Below are 24,983 nucleotides of genomic sequence, written 5' to 3' on the forward strand. Positions count from 1 at the left end.
GTATCTCCCTGGCCGTGTGTACCTCCCTCTTCCTCCAGACTCTCGACAATTTCTTCTCCCTTATAGGCCGGGTTCCAGGTCCATAGTCGAGGATAGTCCGGTCCTGCGCCAACCTCGTCCTTTTTCCTCCCCCCTGCCCCTTGGTATTTTCCATTTTTCTTACGCGTATCGCGCCGTTTCGTCGCCGAGTATTCCCTCGTCGGCCGCTCTTACGTGACAATTGCGAGACAAAGTTGTTCAACCGAGCAGCCGGACGGCGTGACGCGTTTGTCACGCCGTTAATGTACACGGCAAATACAGTTCTCGGGATGAGAGCGTTGAAACCGCTATATTAGCCGTCGGTGTGAACGAAACAGCCACAAGGAGAGAGATGCTACGTGTCATCCTGTCGTAGGTATCTCTCATCAGCGCCGCTCTATTTTCAGCGGCTTGAGCGGATAATCGGTGAACTACTACCGCGGAACCAGCTGCCCTTTTTCCAAGAAACGCTTGTGATTTAAATAGGAAACGGGTCGAAAGTCTCGCGTACCATCTCTACGACGTTATCTAGTCGCTGATAGAGCTTTCTCGGTGACGCGGCAATTTGTTGCCAAAAGAGATTCGACTGGGCAGCGTGAACTCGGCTTTCGTACCCCTCATTCCGGTGGGATTAATTTCGTCGTCACCGAGTAGACATCTGCCAATTCGTTTATTTTTAGCACTCTTTATTAGGGTGTGACAAAGTTGGAAATATTTAAGAAAGTCCCCGGAGAACAGCAGGGCGTATATTCAACGTGTTTCGTTTAAACGAAAAGTATACAGCGTTCACACGATTGAAATTGATGGCAGTAATTTCGCTAATTCGAAAGTTCGAATAAATGGAAATTAATTAAAGAAGCACGAGTTAACAAATCTCAATGTAAATTGTCGACTTTCGTATCAATTGGAAGTTTCGCTCATATTATCCGCTGCTATCTAACTTGGCGAGTTCTTGGGAGGAGTTGAAATCTTTTTTCATAACGCCTGATACGTAAAAAGTAAGCCGGGGAGAAACTAACATCGAAACGAATATCGAAAAACTGAAAACTGTCATTTCAGCACACAATCGCAATGTGTTAACTGGTCGCTTCCTTCTGGATAGTCGGACGGCCCCATGGCGAGCTCGAGGGAGCTCGTCCCCTCATTTTTCTCTTTCTGCCTCTTGTTGCCGGCCTCGAAGACGAGCACCGCTCCCGGCTCGTTTCTCATTCGGCGCGGTGCGCTATGTCGTAGGTGTATACGGCCGACTGGCCGCGCGCTCGCCGAGATTCCCATTTATCAGGGTACATCCGCCGGAAGTGGGGCGGCCCGTGCGTAGGTGAGACGGGGAGAAAGAGAGAAGATAGACGGTCATCGGAGAGAGAAAGCCAGAGGACATTGTTCATTACTACCTGCGACCTCAGGATACCTCGTCTCTGCTGTCGCATGATTTACGAGTCGGTTTAAGTCCGACGATCGGCCACAGTTGCTACGAATCGTCCGATTTTTGCTCACTCGTGTCCGCTGAACGATAAAAGTAAACGACACCTCACGAAGATACTCGGAAGTTGATCGAACATTTCGATTTTATAATCTTGTATTTCACGAAGGTGTCGTAAATTTATCTTCATCAAACTTTGGGACGTGGAAATGGAAAGAAAGAAACTAGCGTCGTGAAGTATTTGAAATTCCACAACTCGAATCCGCGATCGAAGAATGGAAGCGAGAAGTGTCGTAAGCGCCTTTTGAATGAAAATTCCTTTTCCCTAAAGAGGGTTGTTTATGCGAAGTTCGATATCAATAGGGAAGTGTTATCGCGATAATCGACACGGTCTTTAGCGTTTCATACGCGATATAGAATGTATCTTACACGATCAGGTTTCCAAATTAGGCTGTAATCGCCATGTGCCAGCGTGATCATTACCTCGTGCTCGAACATGTGCGTTCCGTCTTCGATTTCGAAAAGACGTTTCGGAAAATTCTTATTTCCGTCATTCGTCACTTTCTGGATTCCGACGATTCGCGATCTTTTTACGGAAACTACATAACGAACTTACATCTTTTCTTAAAACATAAAATTCCTGTTATCGTCAGCTGACAGATCGTCGAAACATTGCAATAAAAATATTGTAAAGTTATATAAAGCACGCGTAACAGATACGTTTTCCTATGATTTGTCAACAGATGACATTGTTTTCCATGAAACTCTAGTTACAGCCTTCTTTACTTTCGCGTTTTCTTCGATTATTCTATTGTTTGCGATTACGTAGCGTAAGTTCCAAGAAAATGCAACGTTTTACATTATTTCTCTATACGCTGAAACAATTAACACAGTCATCCACGTCGATCGCAGATCCGTGCTCGTTTGTTCGAAGTATCGCGGTGTGGCGCGTCGATTCTAATTGAGTAAAAAGAAGCAATTCGGACTGGTGTGCCGGTTGTCTGCTAAAAATTTGCCCGACTCCGTACTTCCCGGATGCCGGCGAATTTTAATTGCGACAACGATCGTGGAAGGCGAGACAGGTCGCAAGAGATTGAATTAATTAAAATTCTAAAATGAATTACTCGTATTAAAGCTGTCTGATCGATCGATCGTCGTAACCGGTTATGTTTATCGCCGATAATGAACGGATCGCCTAAAAATTCGACACAGATTGCTACGGATTCTTTCGCTCACGATATTCGATTGATAGACTGTTTTCCAGAGGGGTGAAACAGCAATAGGATGATTATCGGCTTCTCGATTTCGAATACAATACAATGATTTCATCTTATTGATATTTCCACGCGCGATAATAGTATTTTTTACATTCTGTTGGTCGATAAATTATTTAAAGATATAAAAAGGTGAACGATAGATAATTACTATCTCGTTTCGAAATTGATAAACTCGCAATTTCCTCGTGTTCGTCATTTTTTCCCCTTTACATCAGCTAGATATGTAGGTCATTCTTTTTACAGGCAACTGTAGAATCTGTCAAAAACGAGAAACACTGTCGCGAGATTCTCGTGATATGGAGGAAGCGCGACGCGGAACCGGCAACAAAAGTGGCGCCTCGCAAGCGTGTACCAATGGTTAGCCGGAACAGAGTTATATTAAATTCTTAATGAAAGATTCTTAAAATAACCCGTGCCGTGCAAAGTCGAAGCTGTAGTTGGAGAATGAAGATACGAGCTGTTAGCCAATAAATTCCACCGATTATTAAACGCAGAGGTCTCGGTAGCCAGCTATCGGATCGTTCGATCGTGCGATTACGAGAGGAATGCGCGGGAGGATTGTAACGGTAGACCCTCGAGAGGACGGTGTCTCGTTGTTCTTGGTGGAACGACGGGAGAAACGGGAGATCGGTGGTGGGTGTCGCGATTTCTCAGGATCGTAGAAACGAGAATGGCAAATCACCGACCAGTCGTTTTTCAAAGGAAGCTATTCGTGTCAATGATCCTCTCTTTTTTTTTTTTTTTCTCCTTTACTTCTTCCGTTTTTCCCTTTTTTTTTCCTCGAGCTCGAGAGGATTGCACAATTCACGCGATACCAGTAGGCGGAGAGATTTATCGCGGCGGGTATCCGGCAAATGGGTTAATGGATTCACCTTTTATTCGTGATCTGGACTATCAATTCGCCAGACGGCCGCGAGATTTCTATGGCCGCTTATGCGTGCCTTTTAATTGTTTCATTCGTTCTTCATTCGGCTCGTACGATCCCATCTACGTTTCAAGATTAATGAATTTGAAATATGACTGTATGCACACGAGACGTAAAGATCTTTTAAAGGATCTTGATAGATGACTGCGATCTTGGTCTCGATGTTTGTAAGGATATAGGTGTATCTTTACACCGGTAGTAAGGTAATATTCACAACATAATCAGCGGGACTTGTTGATTAATTAGAGGCTTATGTAATACATCTTTTCAAAGATCTCTGCTCGAGCGCTTTTGCCAATTAGATATGATGGACGCGACATCTGACGAGGCCTCTACGTAGTTTTCAATCGCTGGTTAATAAAATCGAGGAAACGAAACGCTTGAAAGTTGGAAAGTATGTCCGGTAAAGTAGCGAAGGAAACGATAGGAAACTTACACGGGATGAGAAGAAAGTAAGAGAAGGAACATTAAAACCAACGGTGGCTAACACGTTTCGCTTGTTGCGCACGACGTTCCATTCAAGTCACATGTACCACCGTTGGTGCATGTCATCGCTTGTTTTACATACGTTGGAAACGTTCGCGTGCACCGAAAACGGTACACGTGGTACAGATCGTGTTAAAGCGGGTGGTCAAATGACGTTACGAAGCTGCAGTTCGAACATCGCGAAGTTAAAATCGTGACTTCCTCCTATGCTTCTCCGAGCATTCGCAATGACTCTTTATGGTCACCGATATAAAACGAGTTCTTTGCTTTTCCTCGTTATCTATCATTTTTAGTTCAAGTAATAGGACACCGCGTTCAGACACGTAAATTACGAGCCATCTTGAGAAACGTAAAGACCGATGCACACGGTTCCATTCACGGGACGCTCTTCATGTTCGCATCGCGTAAGATCAGGTCGGCGTAAAAGCTCGTTCGTAAGACGATATCTACCGGGTCGTGTTCCATTCTGCCACGGGTCGATTATCCGATAAAACTTATAGTACCTGGCAGATTTTTTCGTAGCCGGATTCGGTGGAGCGGATCGCCGAACGGTCTCGCGCACGGTACGGAATTTCTCGGTTACATCAGCGGCAGTTTTTGCGCCGGTACAGCGCAAGTATGCGCGTGCAAGTCGGTCGTGCCGGTCGTCCTACACCGCCGGACAAAATTGCGGCCGGTATCAATTGGCCGTGCTCTCCGCGTACACCGGTCGACCTTCTGCAGTTGCAACACGAGACCTGACACAGATAGGAGAGCCGCGCTCGGTCGGTGTGACAGACCAGCCGCGCGCACACTGTGCACACGCCTTGCGAAACCGAACGCCGTTCGTTTGAACGGGAAACTCTGGGTGACGAGAAAAGGACCAACGTTGCCACGCGGACTCGGCATGGGAGGATACCACGACCTCGTGATCCTACAATCGATCGAAATGCCGTTTCGATCTAGAGTGTGCGAATGCGAACGGGAGCGTTTGAATGAACGCGTGACGGACTTGGATAGTGCGAACGTTTATGGGATATTCGTCGTAGAAAATTTGTCGAAATTACCTAAATTGACAATGGTATTCGTCATTAGACCGATTAATTTTTCACGTTATGATTATTCGAGAAAAAAGGAAACGACGTGTGTGTCCTGTTCGTAACTCGTAACTTGTAACAACGACGAGACATCTGGGAATACTTACGCATTACGATGATGGTAGTCGGCTATTAAGGACTTTTAAAAGTGGTTAATTGGAAACCTTCTATTCTCGTTAAGTAATAAGGAAATTATCTGTACCTTTTAGCGTCTGTATATTCTGTTATTATAATAATTATATAGATATCACAGGGAATATGACTATTATTCGTAGAGAATGACATTTGAATCTTGATCGGGAGATTAAACGGCCGTGCGATGCTGCAGACAGAATCACGAAGAATCGAAGAATGAAAATACATTACACAAGATTCTTTTTCATCGCAGCCGCGTCTAACGGTATAATACGTCAATGAACGTTCTTCGTTTTATATTTAATTACTTTGTGCAGCGTCTTCAGGCGCGAATAACCGATACGTTTTACGTTGCGATGAAAAATCTTATCTATGAAATTTCATTAAAATCGCTGGGGACCACGTCCGAAGCAGCCACAGTCAAACTTTCGAAAAGTACGTACGTTCAAAAACTTGTTCCCATCGGACGTAGGAACTTTGGTGAGAAAAAGCTATGGCCATTCTTGGTGACATGAACGCCGGACAGTTGGGTGGCAGGCGGGTTTCGGTTTTCCCGCGGCTCGCCGTCTTACGCTATCGATCGGAGATTCTCGACGTGCCTCGATTCTGTCTCCCACGGCACGTAGCGTCGCCGAGCCTAGCCGAGGCGTAAGTAATTTGCGTTCGGACGAACCACAAGCCGCCACAGCCAGCTCTCGATCCGGGACAATAAAGTCCACGGCCGTTCCGTGGGTGTACGGAAAGCCTTGTGTTGGTGTGTTTCAACGTGGCGCAATCGCGGATGAAGACAATCGCGATTCCATGAAACGCGTCGGACACCAAGCGTGCACGTTCGACCGCGGAACCGTGAGGTTCGTCTGAGGTTGCGGCCTCTTAATTTTTCAATAATCGAGTTCCCGGGAAGTCGACCCACTTCGTCGGTTTCTATGGATTCGCGTTAGCCGTCTCGTGTTTTTCCGAGACGACGCGTTTTAGGTTCGAGCTTCGTCTCTTCTAGTTTTAGTCGCAGGTATCCGCTTTTCCCCACGCGAAATTTATAACGCGGCGAGCCTTTCAATAAATTCAATTAAAAGTTACACGTGAAATATAATTAAAAGCCTTTATAATTTTTCTAAATATTTATTTAACGAACTTCCCAAATCCCCCTTTTCTCTGCAAATTCCATGGTAATCCTTCGTCCCGTTTCAGTAGCAGCTTGTCAATTTTCGATTAAACGACGATTAAATCGCTCCATTCGTTTAATGTTCAATCAATCATGTGCCGCGTTTTGAAATATCTTTCGAAACAAACTGAAACAGCTTCTCTTCGCTCGCGCCTAACAAAACGTTATGTATTACAATCACTAATCCGATATATAATGCTGTAAAGACACTGCATTCCGCGTTACTCGAACATCGCCACACGTATAATAAATACATGGCGATATCATTTTTCCTGCAAAGTAGCACGCGTCTCGTGGAATATTCAAAAGTAGCATAGCCTGTGTTTTCGTCGCGTCCTTTCTTATTAAGAATTACCGACGGTGAGAAAAACACGTGGAAACTATTTGGGAGGAAGTTGAAAAGCTCTTTCGCACCTCTCGCGCTCGCGCGACGAGATCGTTCGACTACGCGCGACAAGTGGCAATGTGCACGCTGCTAACGACGCGTTTGCATCTTGTTGCAGGAAAACATCTCGACCCCGGAGCCAGCCGACATATCCGAGGAGGATCACTACTCAAGTAAGCAAAACCTTTCATTACCCGTACACTCGTGGACCTTGTTGTTCTTCCATTCGTGTCAGAGGCGATCAGAACGCGAGAGACGAGGTTTTTACGTCACGCTCTTGCTATACACGCGTTCCCGAAGTCGTAGAAAAAATTATTTAACAGAGGAGAATAGACCTTTTGTTCGTATTCTTTAATTATAATACGAATAGACGAATACGGAATAAAAGCTTGCAAGTTTCGAAAATAATTACCGATCGCAAGTAGCATTCGATACGTTTAAAAGTAATTTCGTGATTCCCTAAAATACCAGAATATACATTTATCGTAACGTTCGAATCATACAGCGAACTTTAATGCATGTGTTTCATGTCCGATTAAATGTATTTTCCTTCTCCTATAACCTTTCCTGTACAATATTAAAGTCTCCTTTCTTGTACATTAAATATGTATGAAGAAATCTACAAATGATACATAACCATCCTAAATCCAAGCACGATAGCTCTTCGCTGTACGTAATATATCCGATCCATTTTTTTTTTTTTTTCATTTTCGCACACATTTTTACCATTGACCAATTGCATTTCGAACAAAATTGTCCAAATGATCGCAACATAATCGTGCAGACGAAATATTAAAACGATATAACAAATATTCATTTATTTTCGCTAAATCACTTTGCCGCACAATTCCATTTTGGAAGGGTTCATTCATACCTTTCTAAGAGAATGTACAACCCTTCCAAACTTCCATTCATCGAAGCATCCATACTCGCAAACCTTTGGAACGTTCTCCGCGACCATAGTCGCGCCTAAGCCTTCGTACGACTTTTTCGCGTGATCAAATGTTTTCCAGAAAAGACGCGAGACGGTTGCGTAAAGGTGGGATTTTCTGAAAGCGGTCACGGTGCGTCAGCACCGAAGTAGTGGATCTTTGAATCAGAAGAATTCAGGAACAAAATCGTTCAATTTGACTGTCGTGTCGTTCTATTTTGGAAATTCTTCGTGGCAAACTTCAATTGCTTAATTTCGAAATTAGATTTCTATCGAGATACGACCAAGTTTGAGATTCGATCGATCAAAATGCGATCAGCCCAAAGTTCTCGTTTTCTTTCCGTAACAGATGATGATTTTAGAAAATCCCCCTCTCGCCCTGAACGCATCCATGAAAACGCGTTCGCTATTTCTGCGATCGGTCGTCCGCTCGGAGATCGACGAACTCCAGCAGGAGAATCGTTCAATTTTACGTTCGTTGTCCCCTGGACGGGGTCAGGTCGCGGCCGTTTCGAGAATCTGACCCAAATCCTACGGTGGTGGCGTCGCGTTTCTGCATTATTGAACGGACTGAATGATTTAGACGTCACACCGTCCCCGTCAGCCGCCAACTTTATCCGGCTGCTAATAAATCTCTCTCGCTCTCTCGCTCCGTATGCTTTCGTTCTGGCGCGACTCGAGTACCCTTCTACGTGTCACTGCTAATTCTCCCGCTTGAACGAATCGACGCTGCAACTGGAGGGAAATGTGGAGTGCAGCGAGCTACTCAGCCGATCATGGTTTCGTGGCAGAGACCGATCATGGGGTGCCAATATCGATTCTCATCGGGCGACGTGCTTCGATTTGCACTGCGACTTACTTTGTCTAGGTTTCGCTTGTCGTATTTTCGTTTTCCACTTCTTTTTCGTTTCGTTTCGGTTGGTTCCTTCCTATTGGTGGATGGGTTAATTAATCCTTAACTGCTGGCGTGCAATGGAAATATATTTAAATGTTGAGAATAAACTTAACTCCGAAGCGATAGTTAAGGATCAGAGAGAAACGCGACAAATTAGCGGAGAAGAGTAATTTCGATTATGTAGATCGATCGTCTTTGAATTTATATCACTTCTGTGTGATTGATTCATTAACCTGAAAAAGTTTTAACGTTTAGAGTATGGTTTCTCAACGAGCCATTAGCAACGCGTCTTTCAAATCGGCAGATCGTTTTTATATCGTGTATATATTTTACGTATAAATACGATTCTGCGTTTAAGTAATTGTAAGTCATTAACGATTGAGTAATGATGTCTGGATAACAGCAATTTATTTCACACCGACTGTTTTTCTCTAGAATCGTATATTCATATTCTTTACTGCCAATGGCAAAAACGGAGGTGATAATTGAAATTGTTTTTCAGTCCTCGCTTTGCCGATCGACGATGTGTCGTTCTTTAACAAATTACAACTTTTATTCTATAATATTTATGATTTTATATGGTATAGAAGAAATTCAGGTACCGAGTGTTACGAACTCGTTAATGTGAAAGCAAGTGGACTTCGCTAACACGTTGTATTCTCGAGAGTTTAGTGCCTGTGGTTGGTCGAAGTGTCAGTTTCATACAATCCGAGTAAATGATATTTCTAAGCTGTGCGATCGCGGTTTTAGGTGAAAGGGGCGTGGCGAATATTTTTCGTCGTTAGGGCGAGGTGAATTAAAAATCTTGATACGTTAGTTTTACCATTGTTGCCGGCAGCTGTGAAACTTGTTACGCTAGGACCCAGTTGCCTACCATCGAAGAACTACTAAAGCGATCCACTGGAGCCAAATTTCTTTTTAAAAGTTCACCATGGACGAAGAAACATTTCCCAGGGCACGAAAGAGATAATTTTAATCCAACCTAAAGGGATACACAGAAACCCAAGTATGCCAAGAATCATGTATGCAAATCTATACGTATCTTTGAAGTTCCCATTAATTCAAGCAATTTTTTCTCAACGTGTTCTTCAAAGGTTGCATGAATATACAGGATCCGGCAATAACGACAGCCCAATCTTGCATCGGCTGGTCTTTTTTTCTGCGAAAACTAAGTCTAAACTTTGGAATAATCTCTCTTCGTACAGGGCTTCATTTTCGAGCAGGTCGAGATTGGGTATTTAAAACGGCAAAGGCACGGACTAAATGAATTTTAAACAATTGAACATTGCAAACGAATTGGTCGAAATTCAAATGACCATAGCACGTTGGTAAGACTTGCTTTGAAATACGTTTTTCGTTTCCGCCGTAAACATCGCCAACGAATAGTATGAAAATAGCCGTCAAAAGCAGATCTCTGGCTATTCGATGATCTCCGCTATTCTTCAATTCTGCTTGAAGTTTCTCGAAGAACCAACGATAGCATAATTTTTATTGAAAGAAACACCGACTTCTTTGAATGCGCACGAGCGTTCATAATTATATGCAGCAGTAGAATAATATTTTTCATCGCATATACATATGTCATCATGGGTCAAGAGTATGAATTCTGCTTGGGGGCATACAGCCAGGTATTCGTAGAATCGAAACGAGATTGATAATATTTTTCACGATCGCGCATGGCGATGTTACGGTTCGTTACATTGGCAATGATACAAACTAAAATAGAAACATATTTCTACGAAGAAACGCGAAAGCTTGCACTTCAGTGCACGCGTACTTGCACAAATCTGAATCGATTTTCTCGAAAACGAAGCCTTATACGCGACCCGTGGCTGCACTGTCACTGTCGATGCATTCTCTATAGCGATTATCGCATTCGCTGTAAAATGTGTCTGACTATAGACTACAGGCAATCCACTGTCACTCCGTTCGCCCCACTCTTCCGTTTCCCCTGCCTTCTGCTCGTAGATCGAGTGCGTTCGCTCATAGGTTCCTGTATCTTTCTATATTAACAGTTTGTAAACTGTTCTGGGAATTATTTCTACGAAGATTGCTCGGTTTAATAGAATTTTTCAAGATGCGCGTCTACGCTTCATTAATTGCAGTACGAATAGGTATACTTGAGTTTCATTCGTTTAGAAAATTGGCATCATTTTGTGGAGAGCGGCTGCTACTTTTTGCGTTTCAGTAATTTCTAATTCTTCATCCGAGTATCCCTCTTCGAGGAAAACAAATTTTTCATCCGCTCCTATTTCCCGATAAGGGTCTATACTCGACGTGAATATCCGAAAACATAAAAAAATGCATAATTTTACCATACAAGTCGTTAATCAGTTTATAGACGTCGTTATAAACGCGTGTCTAACGATTTTATTGAAATAACGATCGATTCGAACGATGGAGGCTCGAGCGTGTAAAAAGAACCTTTTGAAAAACGCGTTGGTAAAAGCGAGCCGATTCATCCGCGTCACGAACGAGCTACGTATTTATTAGCATGTACCGACACTTCAACCTCGTAATCTCGTTACCGCGGCCTCTTACATAAAAGAACGGGATACACTCGCGTCTCACGCGCGATGACGCTGCCTCGCGGTTCCGAGAATCCACCGATTAATCAGACGAGGATCTTCGCACCGACACCGTGGCGTCCTCCTTCGATCACGATCCCGCGGCATTTCGATCAGATGAAATTGTACGTAGCACGTTCCCGATCTCTTAGGATCTTCGACTCGCGCTACTCGATGCTATACGCGATGCTACACGATAGACGTAACCGAGTGTTTACGTCTCGTCGTTACTTCTACGTTCGTATTTACTTTGGACGATTATGAAAGTGATTCGACGAGCGAAAAATCGGAATCTAATGGATTTACGTCGCCAATTTTCAACGTTCGTATCCAAGTAGTCTCGCAATTAATCTTTCGACATGGAAATGAAAATTTTGTAGTCGCAATTTTCAAACGGCTCGTATCGTACGAATTCTTTTCAAAGCTTGTCGTCGTTCTGTCGTAAGCGATCATCGAGTCTTATTGTTCGAGATTCGTGTTACCGGGGCTCTCTTCAGGCTTCGTTAACCACATGCAAACTTTCCTCCGGTGTTGCAAGTTTGAACGCGACTGAAACCGGCGCGACACACGCGGCAACCAAAAAGGTGATCAAATTCCAAGTACTAGGATGTTATGCGAACTTGACGCTTACGTTAATAAATTTTCAAAGTGATATCCATCGGCGGCGATAGACTTGTCTGAAACGATCAACCCCGCGAACTGTCACCGTGACGCTCTCCTTATAAAGATTATAGGAAAATGACAGTTCCGTGTAATTTAATTAAATAACGTAACGTTCCAAGTTTTACACGCTTCGAACGAAAGCTTGCCGATTGGTTGATTATACCCAGTCGTTGTACGTGGTTGTATTCAATTTTGTTTCTATAGACAATGATTTTTAGATAAATGAAACACGGTGAAATCTACAACGGCGGGCAGAATCGGATTAATTCTATTTAATCTGATTTCGGGCTGATTAATTAAACGGAATTGCATTTGAAACATTTATATCATCACATTTTATTGTAATTACGAAGTATGATGTATATATTCAATACGCGAAATGTGGATCGTCGATTTAGTGAATTTTATAGTCCTCTCGAAGATTTAACGCGTTGCAACTTAATTCGTTTTAATATATTCGCATTGGCATTAACATATCCATTTCAGTTAATTCTAAGTGTTTTCATTCATATTTTACGGTTATTTTATTATTCAAATGTGATTTCAGACTTGGGTAAAACGACGAGATTGGCTGTGCCAAAAATGCTTCTACGAATGATTTCTCGTTGTAACTTGTTGCAGCGCAATCTGTCTTCGGGCGTAAGGGAATCTTTACTCGTACGAGACGACGAGAGATCGATAAGCACGATCGAGATGGGGCTCGTACTTATTGGGCATGAGATTTTAATTGACACTCGACCAACTCACTGTCGCCCTTCTGCGTCGTGTTTATCACGCTCCTGCTGTGCTTTCTCCTCTATCCGTACCACTTACGTGACACTTTTTCTTCCACAGTTTCGATACAGGATATCAAAAAGCAAGAGTTAAGCATTTCTAAGGCTTATCGTGACCTTCGAGAGAAAACCACCGATCGACAGTGACCGTTCTGTACATCTAAAATTCCTTATTAGAATTGTTCGTATGAAATTTCTCGTAAAAACATTTCTATGTTAAACTCTACAAGATTATCGACAACTTTTACCGCGACTATCAACGATTTCACGAGTCACGAAACTCGAATTTGAAATCGGCACTGCATCCAAATCCAATTAAAAGAAGGGAGGACCAGGCGGAAAACAAAAAATGTCACGCATGAAATTGCTCGGAATGGTACGCATTGTTCCGGGAATAAAAATATTCGACGAAACGCCTTCGCTGTTAGTCCAAACAGTATGCCCGTTCTTTGTTCGTGATTCCAAAACGTTTGCGCGTCTATTTGTGTGTGTGTGTGTGTGTGTGTGTGTGCGCGTGTGTTTGCGCGTGTGTGTACCTGTTGACGCGATCGAACGAAAATCCTGAAAACGCGGCATCCATGCGCGATCGGTGACGAAACTGTTAACGTAGCTGCATTTTCGCGCGAATGAGCTCGGGAATTCGTCGAATGCCGGAGAATTTCGATGGTTGGACCTGTTGCATCGCAGAACCCGTTCGAAGGGATGGGAACGTCGATCGACCGAGAAACGAATCGACGTAGATGCCACTAAGGAATCCTCGTGCGAGAAAGACTTTGTTCGATGCTTAACACCTTCGCTGCTGATCGGATTTTCATTATTTACGGTGCTATACGCGTCGATTATTACGCAAACAAAATAGTTCTCCGAATTGTACAATTTTATAATCGTCTTTTGATCAGGAATATATCGTCGAGATTACTCTCGATGACAGCAGATCGAGTTCTTTTAATCGCGCAGTCGGCAAAAAATGATTATTGAAGATATTTTTGAAGTATTTTCTATCTTAAATCTGACATTAACGTCAGACGCGTTAGGTTTCGCGTTTGAGGAAAGTGAGTTTGAAAGCATGTGCATTCGGCGAATGACCAATTAGTAGTCTTCTATATAGGATGAGAATACTAAGACCGCATACTTTTCGAGTATAAGTATTCCGAGTCAAACAATTTAATACATGCTCAAGTGGCAATAATCGTTATTAGTGCGAAGAAAGTTTATGTACGTGGTTTATAATTTTCCATGTTCTAAAGTATTTTAGAGAAACGTAGGGAATCAATTTAACGAGCATGGATGTAATTTAACTAACGTTTTAATTCGAAGCTACTGACACTAAAATATATTTGCCAAAGATCCAACGTTGTGTTCATAAATAAGTAATTTGTGTAAAAGATACAAAGTAATTTGTATTATTTGCATATACAAAGTATTTGCGTTATTTGCATAAAGATTACAAAACAAATGATATTTTTAACAAGAGTTACAAGCGTGCGTGACTGTTGATAAACGTTATCAGGAATATACGAAACGAAAGAGTTGTGGATTACGCGATTGTTAGCTCGTTTATTTTCATTGAAAGTAATTCATTGAAAATTTTCTCTGCTGTTAATTTTTTCCATCTTCGTTCAATCGCTAGAAAATAATGTTGACTGTAGGGCAATTTTTATTATCCATTAGTAAAGAAAAGTACAAGAGTCTTTAGATATTACGATTTTCACGGATATTCCTTTGCGAAAGACCAAAAAAAGGAGAGACAAAACGAACTATATTTCCCAACAGTTACCCAAATCAAACTAAATGTGAAACTTAAATCAAAGCATCGAATAAATCACCATGTCAAAATTCTCCAAGTATCAAACGATCATAGAAACTACGGTATCACGATCCTTAACGATCTCGATCGTTCAAGCACCACGTCACAATCTAACAATCCCAATATATTATGTATGTTATATGCAAGTCGCACTACCAGAAAGGTCCGGTCTCCGGTCTGGCCTCGGCCGGGCCGGAAGTGGGCGCGAAAAATCCGACTCTCACCCCTCCATCGGCACCATTCACCGTGTTAATCATGCCCTGAGACCAATTGGCACTTTTAATTTCGGCAGGCGCGCTCATGAAAGACGCGGATAAGCTGAAGCTGATGCTGCTCGCTTGGAATTATAATCTTCAACAGCAGGCTCAGGCTCAGGCCCAGGCCCAGGCACAGGCTCAGGCCGCCAACGCGGCCCTCTCGCCAAATAACTCCTCGACAACCACGGCCACCACCGTTGGCACACCTGTCACCAGCCAATCGGCCATTTCCACGGCAAACAACACCATTAACAACTCCACACTTACAGGTAACACCTTATTTCATCGACCGCGAACGACCGGCCGCGAGCTTCCCGCTGTTTCCTCGATTTTCTTTTTCTTTTTTTTTTTACAAAGAATTAAGATAATCGCTTCTTCCATGTGACCGTGGATCGCGAGTAACGAAACAGTACGGAGGATTTTTTATTTGCTTGAAAGATCGGTTGCTGCGACGTCGGTAGACATTTGCAGTTTCTCAACCGGGGTTGATATATATTTTTTTTTCCTTTCGCTTTTCTTTCTCGATGGGAAGACTAAAAAGGGCTTTGAGAATTTGATAACGTGTGTCGTTTATTAGCATGAATATAGGAAGTTGGTATTTTCGTATAGTGTATCTTGTTTGGTTGGTAATACTGTTGCAATATTTCGTTGACATTATTAGTTGTTATATGTACTTTGTGGTTGGTATGGAGTGTTTCTTCTTTCCTTTTTCTTTCTAATTTGGATATCTGTTTGAATCGTATTGACTCGCTCGCGGGAGGGAGGGGGATGGGGGGGGGAAGGCAAGCGTTTAACGTAGTGTACTCGTTGTACGGTTAAACAATTTTTAGTCCGAGGAATTTTCGTCAGAGCGATTCGTCTTGAAAACGATGGGAACGATACAATGACATCCTTTGAAATAAAGTTATGCGGTATATAAAGGAAGAAAGGCTTAATTCCACTTTGATGACGAAACGCTGGACGCAGGCTGAAAAGGATCTCGCGGCAACGACGGCATAAACATGGAGACTTCAATGCTCGAGTTTCGCGTCCTTCTGCGGCGGCCAGTGAATTGCAGGTTTCGCGGGGCCAAGGTGTACCGGCTATTTAGCTCGCGCGAGTTTTGTCGTGGTGGCTGACGTGACTAATGGATTGTCGGGCCGTGACGTGCCGCGCAGGAAATTCAGACTGCGCCTTCTTTGGCCCGCGAAACAGAGCCGTTTCGAAGGCGACATACTTCTCTCTGTTAATCGACCGTGATTAACGCCACTAATTAACCGTGCTTCGTTTCTCATGTCACCCACGCGTGGCCCGTTGTATCGCGCGGTACGTATTTACGCGATGAGGAAATTTGCTTTTGTCATTCGGCTTTCAACCTCACATAGAATGCTCGCCTGAGATGAAGAACGACCATTTTGCGGTTTTAAATCGTGGAAAAAGATTTAGCACTTTTGCGAATATTAACATCACTTACGGCATGTATTCCTTTGTTTTACCCGTGATCACGCATCGAACGATAAATCATAGAGCGAAGGAAAATCTTCAAATATTAACGAAACGTAATAACAATTAGACTTTGCATCGACACGGTCGAACGATTCGCAGTACTCGCAAATCCCTAGCGTCGTTCAGCGAGCAGAAATAAATCGCGGATATTCGGGAACGCGGGAGTACTTAGAGATATAGAATACACGGGAACGTTGAAGAAAATGCCTCCATCAACCGTGCACGGGGATTGGAATCGTTCGTTGGAATATTTTCGCGCTGGGAATCGTCTCGGGCTCGTGTCGCTTTATCGTCTGACGGAATCGCTCGACTAATGCTGCAATGTTACGAAGATTCATGCATGGGATTACGCGGATCGATCGGTTGACGTTTTACGTTGGATTATTTCGGGAACTTTCGTTGTCTGGAAAATCGCGACAGAGAGGAGAGAACGATGTTACCTTGCAACGTAAAAATGAAATTTAATTACAATCAAACGGTTTTGCAGCCCGATAGATGGATTCTAGCTCTTCGATTTTTATCGTCGTACTTTTCTCTGAATTGGCCAAATCGCGAGATTCTAAATTTTTGATTTCCGATTGTTAACGGCAGGGAAACGGCGCTACGTTTGAAATCGGTTTCGATTCAAGGTCGCGACAACTCACGCTTATTAATGGAACTAATTTTATCGTTATCCGAATGCGGCACGTGTACGTATTTTTCCTTAAATAATACCTATTTAACGTATCAGTTATTTCAAATACTCGAGTACGTAAGCAACTATTTCTTATCTTCCATTCAAGGTGGTAAGAATCGATACGAGCGAACAAGCATTAAAGCCATTCGGATACACGATTACATAGTGATCTTATCATATCAGACATCGGATACCCGGTTTCTTTCTCGCAAGAACGAATCGATTCAGATACGCGACTGCGTGCCGACGTTACTCTTTACCGTCGAATTAGACATTGAACTCCAAAGCAGTCCTTTCTCTTTCCTCGCTACATCGATTTGAATCAATGAATGCATTCAATTGAATGTTGATCGCCGAGATTAATATCGAAGGATCTCTTTCTCTTTCCACGCGATTATTCATTTAGATAAGCGTCTATACAACAAGGTTTAAATCTTCATAGTCGAATTAAGCGTACATTAGGCATCAAAGCGATGAATCAATTTCGTTCTGACAGCCGATTTGCAAGTATACATCGAGATTAATCGTACGATTAACAGCGACCTTACCATCGGAGTCTTTATCTCTCTCGATTCATGAAACTTTCGTCATAACATTTTCTAATAAAATAAATTTCGGAATTTCGGAATCTTAAGCAGACCGCTTCGCTATGTAATTGGCAAACGACGAGATAACTCGTCGTCCTGATTAATATCCAATTCGCTCGCGATCAAGCTTGTCGTAGAACGGTAGCATTTTTAGGACGACTCGGCCGTAGCGAAAGAGTTAAATCACGATGACATGCGCACCACCTCCTGTCGGAGATCGAGCAGCCTTCCCTTCTCCTTTTTCGCCGCTGACTCGATGCCGAAGCGGTTCAGTTAGGCGAGGTTGCGGAAGGATAATTCACCGTTGCCCTCTGTCCCCTCCTCCGGGATCCTGGTCGGCGGCGGCCGTTTCGCAAAACTGGTTTCGAACCGGGCCTCCGCATCTCGGACCTGGTCATTGCGTAATGAACCAGCCCGACGAAGACGCGATGGTACGCGCGCAAACCGGAGGATCGTTCCACGCCTCCCCTTCTGCCTCCCTGCGCTCCTTTACCGGCGGCGGTGACCAGCGCGCGGATTCTGCGTTTCACGTGGGACAGCTCGTCGTCGTTCTCCTGTCCCCGGACGCGCGTTTCGCAAATCGATTTCGCGATAAACACGCGCGGCCGCCGTTTTACGATCGCCGCGGAAAATTTGCTGGGAAAATGGCGGACGATATTTTATACCGGTTTACCGGTGTTTCGCCCCGTTCCAGCGTCCCTTCCATCCCGCTTGTCGTTCACGCCGGTTCCAGCTCTGCCTCCGCCTCGTCCCGTCTCGCCTGGCTGCGTGCACAGGGTGCGTTAATTGAAATGTTTATCACGCTTTGGGAATTCCGAGGATTTCGAGTTTGTCCGATTCTTGAATTTCGTTCCTGCAATGTTACATTGTTTTCGATAAAAACGACAAACGTATTTTAATCGCGTCTCTCTAGGTTTCTGCTTTTTGCAATGACAAAGCGTACGAATCTTGGATTTGTCCTACTCGACAGATGTTTCTACCGTAGCGACGCTCGTAATATAAATACATTGACAAACCATTCGAGTACTCGTTAGCGTCCGGTCCCTGTGTAAGTTTCCAACTACCAATCAAGCCATTAACAGTGGATAGAATTTCGAAACAGTAGCCAGAAAGATAAATCAATTTTTTTTCCCTAATAAAACACACATCGTGGGCCACGATGTATCTTACGGGTGAATTCTTCCAAGAAGGCTGCGCCTGTCATCCGACGTCGACGGAACAGCTTCGAGAGAGGAACGAATAAATCTTCGTCCTATCATCGTGTGGTTATCACGATTTTTAATCAGTTGATATACCCCTGCTCAAGTTGTGCCTTAACGGTAAAGAATCTTTCCTCGACGATGTTTGCCAAAGAGAACACGTACCTTCTGCACGGTAGATGCCTGATGTCGTGCGATTACCAAACCTGATTTTGCATAGCAAAAGTGATTTTCTCCCGCGACTGCTTTGTTCCTTCGTTAAATTACCGTTTGACATTCGCGAGAGTTCCCTCGCGATATATGGGAAATAGACGAAGAAATAAATTTTTAGATGAGCGCGCGCGTACAAAACAGAATTTTGACCAAAAGCGGCAAGAAACGAGTAAAGCTTTAGAGATACAAATACAAGCTTGAGAAATATTGTTTAACGAACCGTTCCTCATAAATCGCCGAAAACTCTTGCCACCAAAGACGTCGGCCATCCGTACGAAGCAATTCCACGTTCTTTCGCGTGCTACTCGGCCAAAGAATTTATTAATGTCCCAGGAAAATGAATTCTCGCGAAACGTTGGACTGCCAACGCGAACACGAGGTCGAGGGAAGAAAAAAGGAACAAAAGTGCCGGTGCGGTATCAGGAATCTCGTGGAGGTGTGGGGAGACGCGCGGATTGTTCCGTCATCCTCGCAAATGTCACTGACCATTAAGGGAAGGTTCGTCCTTTCTTTCCTCCTTCTTTCTTTCGCTCTCTCCCTTTCTTTTTTCCTTTTTATATTTTTGCAGAAAGGTGAATTCTCGTCGGATGATTCAAAAGGCAGATAGCAGCCGCGCTTGCGAAACGAAAGTTCGCTCGTTGTATATTTTCCCGGCGATCTTTTCAACGCGATCGCGGCGCGGAATGGCGGGGCCTTTATCGGGAAATCGATTTTGCGAAATACTCGTAGGCGAACAGACGTTGGTCAGAAACACGGCCGCTCGTGACAAAGGATAGTCGTGGCTGTTATGTAAATCTATTAATCGGCGAAAGAAATCTGTTTCCATGGTGTACGTTGTTTCTTTGGTTTTGTCTCCGTGGGAATAGAGATACGTCTGGTACGAACGATTGTAAAATTTCGGGTCGATAGATGCGAGCAACGCATTGTCATTTTAATTTGTACTTATACTACTTACGACTCGACAGCATGTTCGACTCGCATGTTCCTGCCTCGATGATACGATAAATATGAAATTTAAAATTCAACTTGCGATTAAAATTTTCTGCCAACTGTCTTTAAATTACCTAGGAACATCCGCGGCTCGTAATGAAATTACGAGATACGAATTTCTTTTATTCGGAGAAGAGCATACAGCGCTCGCGAGATACGCTCCGTACAGAATTCTCTCTTTGCCAGGGAAAAACGTCTTTCCGCGATTTTTCATCTTTCGAGCGAATATCGAGATTTTAAATCTCGCTGTTTCGCAGAAGCTGCGGTCGGCGACGCGATAAAGAATCTTCGCTTTAATGGCTGGTGACATTTACGAAAGCGACGCGAAGTAACGCCTGTTGCGAGGCGAATCGTGTCTCCGGTGATTTTCTCGTATGGTTATTAGCTCGGTTGCCACGGATACTTTCTTTCTCTCGTCATGGCCGTACGTGTCGTCAGGCGATTTTCGGATAACGCGAATCTTGATAAGACCCCTGGTGCCAGCGAATCTGTTCGTATTTGCGTTTACCACGGAATTACGTGGACGCTACGAGTTTCAGAATGTATTATACTTGGTGATTCAGAGAATTTTAACGTGAAAATTGACGCGAAGAAATCGTGAAAGTGTAGGGATAATCTCTTTCTTTCTTTTTTTTTTTTTTTCAAAAATGACGGTAGCTTCGAGTCGCAAAGAAGTTTCTAACAAGTTCGTAATCGAATTAGATTGCAAATAGTCTTATAATCGAAACAAGGGTACAATTTCTGTCTAATTACGAAACGTCGCTAACTCGATCAATTGTATTCTCTCGAGCAGAAAATGATACTACAGTTATGTATCGAGATGTAATATCGAGGAAGAGCGAAACTCGTTTCGTTTCGTTTCGTTAAACGTTCATTAAAATATATAACACCCATATAAGTTAAAATTGAATGAAACGTATCTATCTATGGGACGACAACTGGTGCGAACGTATCGCCATGAGATATGGAAACGATATTACGATTATGTACCGTCAGAGAAAGTGTTGCCAGACTACTTTGTATGCGGTAGGATTCGATGCTTGACAGTTTGTAAGATAGTTCTGAACGATCGTGCACTTACTCCGGTGTCGGGCGAATAGCAGCGGATCGATCGAACTGGAAATTTCTGAATTTCTGTAATCTGGCGTATACAGATATTTTATCCATCTAGATACGTTATCGAAAGAAGCCAATCGTGGAAGTAAAATATTCAAGGAAAACAAGGACGGGCAAGCTGTTACTCCAAAATCGTTGAAAGACAGAAATACGAATAGATTGCGAAAACAGGCAGACGAACCACGCATTCGCATTACGTTAATATAAAATTTTCCATCGACAGAACCATGTAAAGCGTAAAGTAAAAGGACGAAAGATCCTTATCCCTACCCTTAGCCGAACGAGCATCACACCAACGCAACAGAGTCGGAACGAAACGCGTAAACGTCCGGCGGTTGGTGCGGTATCGCGGCAGCGACCATGCCGTTAAAATCCACGACATCCTCTCGGATTCAAGCCCCGGCGTGTTCCACGCTATATCCCAGGCAACATTCTAGCGTGTATCGTTGGCTGAACGAGATAAAACACACGCTGGCTCGGAGTTGGTTTGCCGGTATGTATTCATAGCTGGCCGGACGGGGCCGTGGGCGTGCGCCAGCTCGTCCGTGAATTTTGTTGCACGGCCACGCATGTAGCGGCTAGAAAAAGAGGAAGTCGCCTGGGCCGGGTATTAGTTTCCTTTTGCGGGAAGCGGTTGAAAGAACGAGGAGGACGAACTCTGCCGGGTGGGGTGGCGAGGCGACTGATTTCAGGTTCAGGACGGCCATTCGAGTTCAGGAACGGTGCTGCCTGGTGGGATTGGGATTGCTAACCGGCTTTCTAGCCGAGCCTAGGCCGGGTTCCCCTGGCCCCTCTGCTGCTTTTGCAACGCCGGCATCCGCTCGCCGCAGGCCAGAAACCCTCGGTGCCTCGGTGTAAGCGTAGTACCGTACCCCGTATGCCGTATACCGTGCGTTGCTCCTATCTGCTGCACGTTGCGTGCGTATACCCGTACACGTACCAGTACCTATGTACATTCGGCTCAAACGACTCGCCAGCAGGACGAACACCGATGCTTCGATTCGTTTTGCGCGCTTTTTCACCGACGGCACTCGAGACATGGAAGGGGACGGGGGATGAAGCAACGGCTGGTTTTAGTAATTTTGTTTTCGGCCTGAAGCAGCTATTGACTATCGCAGAGGAGAGTTAATAAGAGGCAATGGCGAGGGTAATATTATATTACGTTTTGTTTGAAATAAATATCAAAATGAAACGTTGCATGGTGAGAGAATCAGGAAGTGAGAGTGAAACGATATTAGATACGATGTTATATTAGAGTTTTAGATACGCGAAATGAACTATTATTTACTACTTTTGTGCGTGGAATGGGAATATTCGTTCTCGGCAGAAATAAAAAAATTTATTTGTCGCTTTGTGTCGTAGCGTGCCGTAGCGGATAAAATATAAACGACGCAGCGAGAGGGTGCAGCGTAATTTTCTTGAGTTCACGGCATATAGGTTGGGTTCGAGTAGGTCTCTTACTAAGCATAATTACAACCCTATTATGTCCTTGCTGAATCTGCGATTTCTTCGGTCAAAGAGCATCGTGGCGGATTTGTTATTCCTTTTGAAGATCATTAATAGCTTTATTCATTGTCCTCGACTCGCTGAGTCGTTAAAGTATGCCCTCATGAGATCATCTACGTTCACACGGACTTTTCTCCCACATCGGATAGCTATTTATCCTCGCTAGTTAATTCGCAGCCTGTAAATCGCATTTCTGATACTGCAAACTCATATTGCACTTGTTTAGACGTGTTCGGTACTAGTATCTACAGCTTCAGAAATCCGATACGTCTATGCTTTCGTTCTACGTTAACGTTCTACATTCACGGCAACGCGAACATACATCCGCTTATCGTCTCGATTAATAAAGATGATATATACATAGACATGTATGTAAATGTAAAAAATATATCAAGGAAGCGTGGAACCGGACATGACTCTTCGATATTCTTCCTTAAGTTATGAAACGGGAGTTCACTCTACCCGAGCGATTTCCCTTCTCGAAATTATCTTCGATTTAATCGAACTTCGATTTCACTCTAAAACCGTTGCAAACTCGGTGAAAAAATCGAGCAAACGGTGTTTGTATCACGTCCGCCGCAAAATGTATCTGCAACACAATCGAGCATGACCAAACTGGGAAATCGTTCCCTGACCCAGGACAAGGGGTGGGGAATAGGGAAGCCGTTCCGCTCAGCGCGTTCCTCGTGGCCACGAATTGTTTGAGCCGAGTGTACGGGCGCAAGAACCAAGGTGCAGCAACCTCGGAGCCGTTTCAGCCGTAGAGAAAGAGGGAAGGAGAGCCGATGTTGCGCCGCCTCCTGGACGAGGGTCCAGTTTCCTGGGTCGTCTACTCGCGCGTTCAGTTACTGGTTCTACCGGAATCTTCCTGGAAGCGGCATGCGTGGTTGCGTGCGCGCGATCGTTGAACGCGCGGCGCGGAATTAGAATCGGTAAGCGACTCGGGGTGGTCAACGATGAGCGGCGCGGCGCCCGGCTTTCTACCAATGACATCGCCTTACGACGTAGACGCCACGCAAATCTCGAGTCGAACGGCTTCCGGGATGATGTCGCGTCCTGCAATTTGTCCCCTCGGCCGAACGAGACGCAGACGGCATTGAAAACGCGATTATTTAGCCATTAATCTTGTTGTTTTCGACGCTCGTGGCAGCCAGTTTCATTGTGGAGCGACTGGTCAGACTACTCTGCTCGCACCGTCGAGCGCTCCTCTAACTGTGTAAGTTTAGTATTGTGGCGGATTTTTTCTCTCGGTACAAGAGGGTTGGACTTCCTGTCCGATGACTTCTGCTCACGTTGCGCGCTGCTTCGTGGGAAACGCGGCAGAGAGTTTCTCGCCGATCGAAGCGTATGCGTTGCGCGAGTCTTTCGGGCATAGCCGAGTCGTCGAGTACGGAATTTGGTAGGCGATTAATTTTCTCGACGAGTTCTCTTCTATTCTCTTAATAAAATTATCGACGAACAATAAGTAAGCTTTCTACGCGGTTTACCATACATTTGTTCTGCTCGCTATACTTTAGCGGAATTGAAAAATCCATGCGATCTAAACACCCTGCGCAGACAATTACGCTTTCCTGCCAATCCTCGATATTTTTTTTTTTCCTAATCCAGAATCGATTACCGAGTAGGTAGAGTGGAAGAAGCGGACGAAGCCGAGGTAGCCTCTTTACGATTTCCCCCGCGGCGCTCCCTACCCACGGATCCGCGTCGGTGTCGGTCGAGTTCGCGCGTGTAGCCTCTCTCGCCGCGCCGATCCGACTCGTACCTGTCCTCGGCAACATCCTCGTGAAAGCACCTTCGCCCGGTACGTTCTCTCCCGGGACCGCGGTGGCGTGCCTGTTTCTTACACCCGGTGGAAGGGATCTACTTAGACTTATTACGGGTTTTGGAAACAGGTCGGCCTTTTTGCACGGCGGAAAGGATACGTTCCTAAGAGACGCCTCGAGACAAGCCTGTAAATAGCGGTTGGTGCGGAGACAGAGGCCCGTATTCGGGACGCCGCGCTCCATGTTGCACGCGTACTCGCGCCGACTTGTCGACGATGTTCATTATTCGAACGAGCGCGGGTCGCGGGCTGCAATTTTTCTCGGCGGAACCCGATCATTCGGAATAATACGGAGCCGTTAAAAGGCGAAGATGAGCCGTTTCGTTGCCTAAGAACGATTTTCTAATAGGCATCGCGACTTAACGCGGCTCGGCGCTCGAACTTTGCCGGGCGAGTTTCTTCGGGAACCGTTAAGATATCCTGTTGTTAACGCGACGACAGTGTTCCGTTCTGTTATGTTTTATTCCCGTGCCCGTTTCGTTGGCAATTTGTTGAACTCGACCGAGGAGTGATTATACCAGGAGCTAGGAACCGAGATGCGAGGTTCGGGCCAGCGAAGAACTTTAGAAGAGTAATTTTGGTGTGTGAAGAGCCGTTCGTTAAGTTTATGGT

The 24,983-nt window shown here is 44.4% G+C and overlaps 1 protein-coding gene across 6 annotated transcripts in view; it reads left to right on the plus strand.

The window, feature by feature from the left end:
- The window catches only part of LOC122569917 (nucleolar protein 4-like), a 93,033-nt gene that overhangs the window by 54,923 nt on the left and 13,127 nt on the right, over nucleotides 1–24,983 (plus strand). For 4 of the 6 annotated variants that reach the window (XM_043731570.1, XM_043731571.1, XM_043731572.1 and 1 more), the window contains exons 2-3: nucleotides 7,003–7,057; nucleotides 14,813–15,046. In XM_043731570.1, the coding sequence (XP_043587505.1) occupies nucleotides 7,003–7,057; nucleotides 14,813–15,046 (289 nt within the window). The remainder of the gene's footprint in view (nucleotides 1–7,002; nucleotides 7,058–14,812; nucleotides 15,047–24,983) is intronic. The other 2 variants (XM_043731575.1, XM_043731573.1) reach the window with 2 other exon arrangements.

The sequence above is a fragment of the Bombus pyrosoma genome, linkage group LG8 (assembly GCF_014825855.1).
Source record: "Bombus pyrosoma isolate SC7728 linkage group LG8, ASM1482585v1, whole genome shotgun sequence".
Lineage (NCBI taxonomy): Eukaryota > Metazoa > Arthropoda > Insecta > Hymenoptera > Apidae > Bombus > Bombus pyrosoma.